General features: G+C 41.7%; 1 protein-coding gene across 1 annotated transcript in view; it reads left to right on the top strand.

Moving 5' to 3' along the window:
- The window catches only part of LOC147711712 (uncharacterized), a 251,462-nt gene extending 242,936 nt beyond the window's left edge, over positions 1 to 8,526 (top strand). Inside the window, exon 12 of the mRNA XM_086922427.1 lies at positions 7,571 to 8,526. Coding sequence (XP_086778553.1) covers positions 7,571 to 7,669 — 99 coding nt within the window. The 3' untranslated portion in view covers positions 7,670 to 8,526. The remainder of the gene's footprint in view (positions 1 to 7,570) is intronic.
- Positions 8,527 to 12,427: the final 3,901 nt, after the last annotated feature.

Raw genomic sequence — 12,427 nt, 5'->3', positions numbered from 1 at the left:
TATATACTCCATCCAATGCATTTCGGCGGTTAAACCACCTTCATCAGGGAAACCATCTGTGAATATCAAACAATAATTTCTCTAAGCATACAATATTATAACATCCACAATATTATAACATCCACAAACATCCAATTTATACCTCCTGTGTTACTTATGGCCAAAACTACTAAAAACGGATCGACATTCTCTGTAGTGTCATTCTGTTTATAGAGTATTCCTGAAGTGCTGTTTTAAAAGAGCTTAATTAATGAAACTTCTTACTTTCTGAGTTCTGTAATATCTATTAAAGAAGCGCTGTGCGTGCGTCTTACTGTTGGGTTCTATCACTCACTATAAATGGTGCGCGAAGCGGCTTTATAACGTTCCATTATAAAGTATAAACTTCCTTCCCTCTGTAGTTAATGGCTCGCTGCCTTCAACATATTACGGTATTAACGCTTCTACCTTAAAGTTAATACAACTTGCGACACCACCAACATAATATACATGTTGAAATGCCCGTGTGGTTCTGTGTATGTGGGTCACACAGAAAGAAAACTTAAAACCAGATTGACCGAACACAAAAGTAATATTCGTACGAGTTCATTAAAATCTTCAGTGGCGACACATTTCTTGGAGAAGAAACACCACATAAGTCAATTAAGGGCATGTGTATTGGAGGAGATCGACAGGAAAGAAGGACCAGTGAACAAGAAAAATTTGTTGAAACGCGAAAATTATTGGATTTTCCATTTGAACAGCCTGAAACCTGCGGCCTGACTCAGCTTGTGGCCGGTCCTACCCATCTGGCCGGCCATACTCTCGATGGCATCTTCTCTAATGATATTTGACTCAAAACTGAAACTCCCATTCCTTTGTCGTGGTCCGATCATATGGTAGTACCTTTTGTGTTGAACATCGCCCACTCCTCCTCATTCCTCTCTGATACTAAGAAGGAGGTAACTAGACGCAATTTCAAACAGATTAGTAATGAAACCCTGGCCCCATATTTGACTGGACTGATTTCTCGTCCTGATACCAACGTAGACTCTGCTGCTACAGCTCTGACAAACTCCATCTCTAGAGCCATATATACTCTGGCCCCTGCCAAACAGCACTACTGTGCCCGTAAGAGTCCCTCTATGCCCTGGTTCAATGACCACCTTAGAACACTGAGAAGGGAATGCAGGAAACATGAAAGGAAATGGTCTGCCCACCCAGATTCTACCAGGAAAAATCGAAATAAACTGCTCCTTAAGGCATACAAGACGGCAATAATTGAGGAGAAAAAGGCCCATTATAACAATCTGACGGCATTACTAAAATCATCGAGAGATCTCTTCAAGATCATCGGTTCGCTATCTGCTCCTCAAAACACAGATCCAATTGTAGAATCTCAGGAGTTATGCAATAATAGTTCATCTTTTTTCCATACTAAAATCTCCGACATCTATTCATCTCTCGAACTCCTCAACTCTGAACTGGACATCAGTGCCCCTTTGTCTTCCGTCTACAAGCCCGCCACTCTGGTGGTGAATCCAGTATTTAGCTTTCTGGATTTTCCTCTTTTCACCTATGAGGGCTTAAATCAGCTACTAGATAACACCAAGTCAGGCTCTCCTCTTGACCCTTGCCCTCTAAAAACTTTGAAATCATGCAGGGAAGTAATTGTTCCCCCCCCTCCTCGAAGTGATGATCCAGGCTATTACTGAGGGAATTTTTCCCTCAGTTTGGAAACTGGCGGTCGTTAAACCGCTCTTGAAAAAGGCCTCTCTGGACCCTGGAGTCCTGAAAAATTTCCACCCGATCTCCTTACTGCCTGCCCCTGCCAAGATACTGGAGGCTCACTTAAATCGCCATCTTACCGCCTTTTTGGAAGACTCCAACCTCCTAGATATTTCTCAACACGGTTTTCGTAGTGCTCATAGCACAGAATCCACTCTCACTGTCGTTGCCAATAATATTCGGTCGGAAGTTGACAGGGGCCATACTACTCTCCTGGTCCTCCTCGACTTCACGGCGGCCTATGACACCCTGTCGCCCTCGGTTTTGGTTGCCAGGCTGGGGGATAGGGGTTGGTGGCAAGGCACTCAGGCTCCTGTCCTCCTTCCTCCATCAAAGGGAGCAACGAGTTCAGCTGGGTGAATTTCTGTCATCCTCGAGGCCTCTGCAATGTGGGGTCCCTCAGGGGTCTGCCTTAAGTCCCCTGTTATTCAATATATATGTGACCCCCTGGCCTCAGTTGTAAGATCATTTGGCTTTGAGGTGTTGTCATACGCTGACGACACCCAAATCCTGGTCTCCCTTTCCCAGTCAGTGGCTGAGACTGCCTCCAAGTTTAGAGCATGTATGGAAGCAGTCTCCAAGTGGATGATTCGAAATTTCCTGATACTTAACGGAGACAAAACGGAGGTCCTGATTTTCGGGGGGAGACAGGACCTATGGTCTAATGAATGGTGGCCGCCCTCCCTTAGAGACTGTCCAGTCCCTTCTCATTCGGCCAGAAATCTGGGGGTCCTGTTTGATCCAACTCCCTCCTTTGACCTTCAAGTCAGCAGGACCGTATCTACCTGCTGTGGTATCATCAGGATCCTCAGAAAAATGTCATCCTTTCTCTCTCCGTCGGCCCGGAAACAAGCAACAGTGGCTCTGGTCACTTCGAGACTAGACTACTGTAATGCTCTATATGGAGGCATGAACAAATCTGCGGTCCACCGCCTCAAAATGGTTCAAAACGCAGCGGCCAGGATGGTCCTGGATCTTCCCCGGCTTGCTTCAATATCTCAGGCCCGGAAAGACCTCTACTGGCTTCCTGTCCAGGCTAGAATATCTTTTAAACTTCTCTGTCTTGCCCATGGGGCCTTCTATGGCTATGGTTCTGAAGGTGTCTGCTCCCTTCTCCAGCCTTACCACCCAAGTAGAGTGCTTCGATCCTCTTCTAAAAATCTTCTTACGGTTCCGAGATTTGCAAAGGCCAGATGGGGAGGCAGAGCCTTTTCTACCCTGGCGCCCAGACTCTGAAACTTCCTTCCTCCAGAACTGGCCTCTCAACCTCTGCCGGGGTTGTTTCGTAAACAACTGAAAACCTGTCTTTTCCGGGACTCTTATTCGTAGACCCTGGACCTGGTGCTTAAAGACTTCTGTTATATGTCTGTCTGTTCACGCTGTTATGTCTGGCGCCTTGATGCCCTTGGGCTAAGTTGCGCCCAATAAGACCTATTTCATTCATTCATTCATTCCTGGACCACAGCCCGATCCCCCTGAGTTTGTCTACTGATTTGAAAATCAGTTGGCACCTCCTTTGAGGTATTAGTAATTGATCAATGGTTTGCGACTGCAGTAGGGTCTCTAAACATTGAAAAGCCCAGTTGCAGCTCATAAATCAGAGGGGATTCCACTGTTATGCCCCCTACTGTCTACGATTTGGAATGGGTCACAAAAACTATTTTGCGAGTCATAAAATGGGTTCATTAAAAAAACAATTTAGCTATCACAAAACCCTGTGATTTTGAAAACTGAAGGGATTGTGATTGGAAAATGGCTTTGGCACACTAACATTTATTGCAGAGGCATTAAGTTTCAAAAATTAAAATATAATGAATACTCCCAAAGCTAGATCAAAAGAGAGATGAACATTTTGGTCGATTTTTAGGATCCCAAGTACTGGTCCCATACGGAACTTATGCCACATATTCCATAACAATAGCAGTCTGACATCTGGAACGGGACAAAATACTTCAGGAAGTTGTTTGCGATTGGCTGGCCTGAGTGATGTTAGACAGAGGTGGGGAATACAGATGTGCAGTGCTGGATGCAACCCTTTTCCATGGTCAAGTAAAAATAATATGTGTTTCAAATGCACACAAAGGGTTTGGGAGCTGCAAACGGGTTCTAATCAGAAGCCCCAAGTGGATATCTTTTCTCAAGTAAAAACCAAAAAGGTAATCAAACAACACATATTAATGTTATTCCCACAAAAGGGTTGCCGGTTGCCTCAAAGCTGTTGCATTACAGTACCGTACAGTATTGGCATTACAAATCTCATCAGCCTACAAACTTGTAATAAGATAAAGTGTAAAACGCAGCATTATGCACAAACTATACGGGTGAAAGGTCTTGTCTGCCTCCTAAAACTGGCATACATCTACTCTCCAGCCAGAACCTAAATTCCTTGACACTTACCTGATAAAACAATACCAGTTTAAGAGACGTAAGTAGGCAGAAGATTCCTGAAGCCTAGTATTCAAAATTAAGGAACAGACTCAGCCCCTTTCTCCCAACATAAGCTGGCTACCTTCAGCATAGCAAGCCCTTGAAAACCATACTTTTCAAACAAGTTTTAATTAAGTCCAATGTCTGCATTGGGTTGACCATAGACAGGTAAATGCAGGACTCAACCAAAGCATCTTGCTGCACCCAAGCTTGTTAGTAGTCAGTACATCTGGCTGGCATGTTTTACTCTTGCTGTGTCGGTGCTCTGAATGTGTAGTTCTGTACAAAACCCATAAATACTATACTGAGGGCCTAATTACAATGTCAGTTGGAAAGACCGACATTGAAGGGATAAAGTCCGACAGCCATATTATCTTGATGGCGTTCTGAGTTTAAACTGGTCGGGGAATCCGATGCGGTTCCGACGGGCTCAAGGAGCCCATTGGCCAGTCGGAAGGTCTCATAATCCCTTAAGGATGGCGTCTCTGCCTTCGGGATAATGATGCTGGTTTGCGGCCCATCCATGTCGGCCTTTCTGACATGGATTGGCTGTCGGAAACTGACTTTGGGTGTCCCTAGCAGGGCCCCGTTCCCCCTGGCCCTCTACATTTGGCTCTGGGGAGCACCTACGGTGCCTGCCACACAGTGCAGGGATGTTGGAAACATCCATTTTACTATGGGAGCTTAATCAAGGAAGGAAGTTCATTAGAAAGGAAGTCCATAGGAATAGGAAGAAAGCGAGACTCTGCTGCTGCAAAAAAAGATGACTATTATAATACATCCATTGGACGAGGTGTACTGTAAGACTGTAAGATCTAGTAGATATTCTTCAAATGCCCACCAGAAACAGGCTAGGGCATCCTGCTTACCCTTTTGTTTCTGGCTGAGTGACAGTATCCCAAGAATGACATGCCATGGTTCATCATCCCAGCAGCTGAGTAAGGGAGGCACGAAACACACACCACGACAACAGTCAGCACATCTCCCTTCTACGTAAACAAAGAAAACCCACCCCACAGTAAACAGAAAACAAATGACCAAGACATATTCTTGAAGCACAAGCTTTCTCAACCAGGATTTTAGACAACCACGCACAAGACTCCCCAGTTCCAAAGTCAGCTACCCAAAAAAGCAGATACAACTCATTCAACCACAAATGATACTCAACGTAGACACCTGAAAACAACAATAGTCATATTTCAACTGTGCGTAGGGAAATTTGCAATGCAACAGAAAGAGGTGAGGCGTGGCATGGTTTATGGTACAATCTGGCTCGCCCACACCAAGAGATCTCTGGATGAGAACTGTAACAGTTATTTTACAGCACTGGTCACAGTGAAAGTGACAGGTACCTTTCAGCTCTGCTGGCATGTACAGGTGTAAAAAGCAAGAAGGTCTTCTCAACCCACACAAAAGGAATCTTGTCATGAAAACATGGGAGATCAGTAATGGATATTGTTTAACTCTGCTCACCCACACAAATGGAATCTGGCAATAAAAATAGCAACATGTGTCTTACAAACCCACTTACCAACAGAAAGGGAGTAAGTAGCAGCTTCCACCACTACTCACATATAAATGGCATCTTGGTATACAAACAGTAACATGTCTTTCAAACTGGCATGGAAAAAAATCTAGTGGCAAAAGGAATCCGAGATGAGTAAAGCATTTGTGTAGTGCACAATAGAGACACTGTAGCAATCCAAAAGTTGGTATCTATTACAAACGGATTGGTGTCAGTACAACGCGGATTTTTACAACGCATTCCGTTACAACGGAATTTTTACAACGCAGGATCCATTACAACGGATGCCATTACAACGCATGGCATTACATAGCAGATGCTATTACAACGCATGGCATTACATCGTAAGTATAGGTAAGTATACCTTTTTTTTTAAAATGTTAAGTTAATTTAATTAATTTAATTAAATTAATTTAATTAAAATACATTTTAAAATAGCCATTAATTTAATTTTATAAAATAATATCTATTTAATAAATGTAATTTTAATAAAAAATGGAAATAATTTAATTTAATTAAAATAATGAAATTAATTTAATGTACATATTTTTATAATTGAAATTAAATTAAATTAATTGAAATAATTTATTTAATTTAATTAATTTAATTAAAAAAAGTAATTAATGTAATAAAATTAATTTAATTTATTAAATATATTTTAATTAATTTAAAAATGGTAAATATAATTTAATTATCCCTAAACATAAACCTACCCCTGAACCCTACAATACCCCTGTACCCCAAAACCCAAACCCTGCCCTAAAACCTAAAAACACCCCTGTACCCCAAAACCCAAAACCCTGCCCTAAAACCTAAAAACACCCCTGTACCCCAAAACCCAAAACCCTGCCCTAAAACCTAAAAACACCCCTGTACCCCAAAACCCAAACCCTGCCCTAAAACCTAAAAACACCCCTGTACCCCAAAACCCAAACCCTGCCCTAAAACCTAAAAACACCCCTGTACCCCAAAACCCAAAACCCTGCCCTAAAACCTAAAAACACCCCTGTACCCCAAAACCCAAACCCTGCCCTAAAACCTAAAAACACCCCTGTTACCCAAAACCCAAACCCTGCCCTAAAACCTAAAAACACCCCTGTACCCCAAAACCCAAAACCCTGCCCTAAAACCTAAAAACACTCCTGTACCCAAAAACCCAAAACCCTGCCCTAAAACCTAAAAACACCCCTTTACCCCAAAACCCTGCCCTAAAACCTAAAAACACCCCTGTACCCCAAAACCCAAACCCTGCCCTAAAACCTAAAAACACCCCTGTACCCCAAAACCCAAACCCTGCCCTAAAACCTAAAAACACCCCTATACCCCAAAACCCAAACCTTGCCCTAAAACCTAAAAATACCCAAACACCCCAAAACATATACCTCCGTACCCCAAAACATATACTCCTATACTCATACTTATTTAAAAAATTACTTAGATTAATATATTTAATTTATAATATTTAAAAACATAATAAAATATTTTTATTTATAATTAATAATAATTAAATCAATTATATAATATTAAATAAAATATAAAAAAAATTATATACTTACCAATACTTACGATGTAATGGTATGCGTTGTAATAGCATCTGCTATGTAATGCCATGCGTTGTAATGGCATCCGATGTAATGGATCCTGCGTTGTAATAGCTGCGTTGTAACAGCATTACGACGTAAAAGTTGCGTTGTAAGTGTAACATACCATTACAAACACATGGAACTCTATGTTTGGCCGGAAGAGTGTTTGGATGCAGAACGGATATAACGTGAAACCTGGATATGATTAGTAGTGGTATGTTTGACCCAGAATCAATGCATTTACCTCCCTTGATCTCTTTCCTGTCAGGTGACTTGCACTGTGGAGTCGAGAGATAGAAGCCATACATCCCAGGTGAGGGGCGCTCTTGTCGAACGATATCCAACACTATTGTGGAGGGAGCGTTGAAAAAACGGTGGTGTCCAAGCACGCTCTAGTGAAGAATCCCACGTGTCAATATCTAACATCTATATAATGTAACCTGAAGGGGTGGTTTTCGGCTAGAGAACAAGAATTTCATCATTTTTTATTTCAAATGTGTGCTTCCCAAATCTTTTATATCACTTTTTATTGTAATATAATGGTGTGTTCTGAAGTTTACTTTATTTGTGTAGGCACAGCCTTTTTCTTTTCAACGTTAAAATGCTGCAAAATATATGAGTGCTCTCTGTTATTTTCTGGTGGTCTGATGTCAAGTTCCTGAAATATCAACGAATGTGTCAATGTGACTTCTAATCCGAAATTGATGATAGACAGTCTGAACAGCCAACTTGTATAAACAACATCTCTTTACCTAAACTTAGAACAATGTAATTGCAAAACACACCACTTAATAAACTGTGGAAAGGGCACATTTTAAATTAATTTAGACTCCAAAACTGAACCAAATCAGTGTTATTAGTGACTTTGTCTATTTATATGTGTATTTACTTTATTGTTCTTTTATATTTTCCTATACTGTGGAACACTCTTGACTTCAGAGTATTTCATTTAGACCAAATAAAAGTACTAACATGCTACTTTTTCTAATTTTACATGTATTTCTGAAAGTTCGACTCACCAAGCTATTCACTCCAACATATATGCCTATGACCTCTGAAAAAAATGTGTCCTCCTTGCATGGCGAGTTAGGAAGGACTGATTCTCTTATTATAAAAAACGAGTAGTGGTGAACTCACGTTTGCTTTGTCAAGGATGAACACAGTTCTAATGTGTTTCTAGTTAGATGATGTTTTTTTATTAGTTTGTTACATTATAAAGTTTGGTCATTTGAATTTCCTGTAGGCATACGGTGTGTACAGATGATAAAATAATGCGCAGTATAGTACAACACCAAACACAATATAAAACAAAAAAAAAATGTAGCAAATACAAATTAAAAGAATACAGAAAACTCGTGGTTCAATATCTAGTATTCCTTGTACTTTGATTTTGGCTACGTTAACATATTCCAATAAAGTACTTTCCCGAAAAATCATATTAAAATATGTAGTCTGGTTAGATATTTTTTGTAAAGAAAAAAAAGTAGCCTTGTCTATTGTTGGTTACTTTTGCAGTGCTCTTGCAAAAAAACTCTTGTTTTGTTTGGCACAGCATAGACATGCGGTAGTGAAATGTACATTCTAAAGCAAGAGAAAATTGTTATGTTAGTTTTATCAAGAAAGCTTTCTTTTTCAAGTCTTATCCTTATAAATCAGGATGAATGATGAGAAGCAAACTACTTTTGTTCTCCAGTAATACATAATCTATGTTCAAAAGTATTTTACCGCATTGTGAACTGTGTGGTTTGCTTCCTAGACTTGTGTATGTGGATCAGTGCTATCTTTGATTTTATTTGTACCCGGACGATACTAGTCATTTAATAACTTTTTATAAGATACATAATAAATGGGGATGTTTCCTGCAGCCATTGACCTACTCTGTCATTTTTTTCTACTGTACTGTGATGTAACCACGCTAATGGGCAAAAGCTACTACATGAAATCATAAGCCAAAGTGTAAGGTCCATCTACATGAGCAAAGTTATCCCGGGAAAGCTGAAATAGACTTCCTTAGAACTAATGCTGTTGGGCGCTCTACAGAACTGTTCTTCTGCCTTGAAGATGCAGACGTTGACTCCATTTTGCTGGACACACGATCTAAAAGCTTGGACGCTGTAGTCTAGTGTTAGGTATTACAGTGCAACCATAAATCCCACTTTCAATTTCACAGACTCAAGAATAGTAATGGGAAATCACCTTTGTGCTGGATTTTCTAGTGTCATAAGTTAAGGGTGGAATATATTCAAGAACAAGCATTTGCAATGCAATAGGTCTCGCATTAGTAATGTTAGAGGTATTAGTATTGTAAATGACACATTTTTTATTTAGGTTTTTGTTTTGAAAATAGCGAAATTAATAACTTTGTCATTTACAATGCCAATAGTGTTAACTTTTGCAAACGTGACACCTATAGCATTTGTAATGCAATATGTGTTGTATTTACATGACTTAGATGTATTCATATTAAAAATAACAATGGGTTGTATTTTTTTCAATAATTAATACTTAAATAAAAGTTATTGTAATTTATAATGGCAATAGCTTAAACTTTTGCAAAAAACATTTTGGAAGATTATGTTTAGTGTATTTTATTGTGATGAAAATACAAGAACAGAAGTGAAATATTAAAAAAAAATTGTGACATTTGTAATAAAGTTTGAAACACTGAGAGAACATATTTGAATCAGTTGTTGTTGAATGGTTGCACAGATTGATGCTGTGGTGGAGACGAGTGATGCTGTGGCGTTCAGTGATGCTGTGGTAGCACATAGTGATGTTGTGGTGCCACTGAGTGATGGTGTGGTGATGCGATGGATAGTGAAGGCGATAGATAGATAGAGGGAGGGCGAAAGATAGATAGAGGGAGGGCGAGAGATAGAGGCAGGGTGAGAGATAGAGCCAGGGCAAGAGGGCGAGGGATGGAGTGTGGGCGAGGGATGGAGTGTGGGGCGGGGAGGGATGGAGTGTGGGGCGGGGGAGGGATGGAGTGTGGGGCAGGGGAGGGATGGAGTGTGGGGTGGGGGAGGGATGGAGTGTGCAGCGGGGAGGGATGGAGTGTGGGGCGGGGAGGGATGGATGGAGTCGGGGGAATGGATGGATGGATGGAGTGCGGGGATGGATGGATGGAGTGCGGGGATGGTTGGATGGAGTGCGGGGATGGATGGATGGAGTGGGGGGATGGATGGATGGAGTGGGGGGATGGATGGAGTGGGGTGGATGGATGGATGGAGTGGGATGGATGGATGGAGTACAGGGATGGATGGATGGAGTGGGTGGATGGATGGATGGATGGAGTGGGGGGATGGATGGATGGATGGAGTGGGATGGATGGATGGAGTGGGGGGATGGATGGATGGATGGATGGATGGATGGAGTTGGGGGATGGATGGATGGATGGATGGGTGGATGGATGGATGGATGGATGGAGTCGGGGGATGGATGGATGGAGTGGGGGATGGATGAATGGAGGGGTAGAAGAGAGGTAGAGGGGAGGTAGAGGAGTAGTAGAGGGGTAGAGCGGTAGTAGAGGGGTAATAGAGGTGAAGTAGAGGGGTAGTATGGTAGAGGGTCTAGAGAGGTAGAGTAGAGGTAGAAGGGTAGAAGAGAGGTAGAGGGGTAGTAGATGGGTGGTAGAGGTGTAGAAGAGGGGTAGTAGAGGGGTAGAGAGGTAGAGTAGAGGGGTAAAAGAGAGGTAGAGTAGAGGTAGAGGGGTAGAAGAGAGGTAGAGGGGTGGTAGTGGGGTAATAGAGGGGTAGTAGAGGGGTAAAAGAGGTGTATAGGGGTAGTAGAGGGGTAGTAGAGGGGTAGAAGAGGGGTAGAAGAGGGGTAGAGAAGTAGAGTAGAGGTAGAGTAGAGGTAGAGGGGTAGAAGAGAGGTAGGGGGTAGAATAGAGTTAGAGTTATAGTGGTAGTAGAGGGGTAGTAGAGGTGGTATTATGTGTAGTGTATTTATGTAGTATTGAGTAGAGTGTAACTATGTGGCGCGTTATTACGTGGCACAGAGTGGAGTGTGAGAGGGAAGAGTGATAAAGAGAGGGAGAGGGAGTGAGAGAAAGAGAGCTAGAGAGAAAGAGAGAGAGGTTTCGAAAAGAGACAGAGAAAGATAGAAATAGAGGAGAGAGTGAAAGAGTGAGACAGAGAGCAAGAGAGCTCGGAAGAGACAGACAGAGAAAGGAGAGATATAGAGAGGGAGGAGAGAAAGAGATAGAGGGGGAGAGAGAAAGAGATAGAGAGGGAGAAAGAGAGAGGAGAGGAAAGAAAGGGAAAGAGTGAGAAAGAAAGGGGGAGAGAGAGAGATAGCGAGAGCGGGAGGGCTATTGGGGTGATTTTCACTTCCGAAATGAATAAACTAAGGCTGTGAGAAATGTGGGCACTAGGAGGTGCTGTACAACTGGTTCTGTATTCTGCACCTACGTTGTTGAAGCTCTGGCCCTCCCCAAAGCAGAGACTTAAAAAGTCCCATACATTAGAAGATATATTTTTTCCAAGGATGTTGTGAGATACAAACCTGCAGTTCTAATCTGCCCTTATTATAAATAATTGTGAAAAGGATAAAAGGAATTTTTCCCTCAAAATAATTCTTTCTGATACGCTCGCTAAGGTTTGCTTATTACAGCCAATTACGTGTATCCTGCAAACAAATGGCTACGCAGGATTGCTTTACAAACAAGATAAGCTGGAGTTAGCCAAATGTCGAGACACAGCCCACTGAGAACATCAAAGCTGTGAGAAGCTGTCTGAAGAGAAGGAAACGAAGCCGTAATTGAAGGCAGAGTGAAAACCTGGTGTAAAATAGCAACAGGGAAGGGGGTGGAGAGGAGGCACTGAAGGAGAGCTGGAACACGCTTTAAAAAACCTTAGTAATATTAAAAACAAGATTAAAAAATACGTAATCCTTTGCATAATGGACTGCAGGAAGAAATGCAGAGCGGTGAGGGAGGGAGAAAGAGCGAGAAGAGGGAACTGGAACAGAACTAAAGAATGCATGTATGTATAGGGATGCATTTGTGAATTCCTTTTCTTAAAATTATTCCTTTTCTTAAAAGTTCAGTATACGTCCTTGAAGAAATGGAAACTTTAGGGCTCACAGCCTCTAGAACAAGAACCTCTCTCAGAGAATTGATAAA

Source organism: Lissotriton vulgaris, chromosome 5 (genome assembly GCF_964263255.1).
Source record: "Lissotriton vulgaris chromosome 5, aLisVul1.2, whole genome shotgun sequence".
NCBI classification, from domain to species: Eukaryota; Metazoa; Chordata; class Amphibia; order Caudata; family Salamandridae; genus Lissotriton; species Lissotriton vulgaris.
This window is presented reverse-complemented; position numbering and strand designations above follow the sequence as displayed.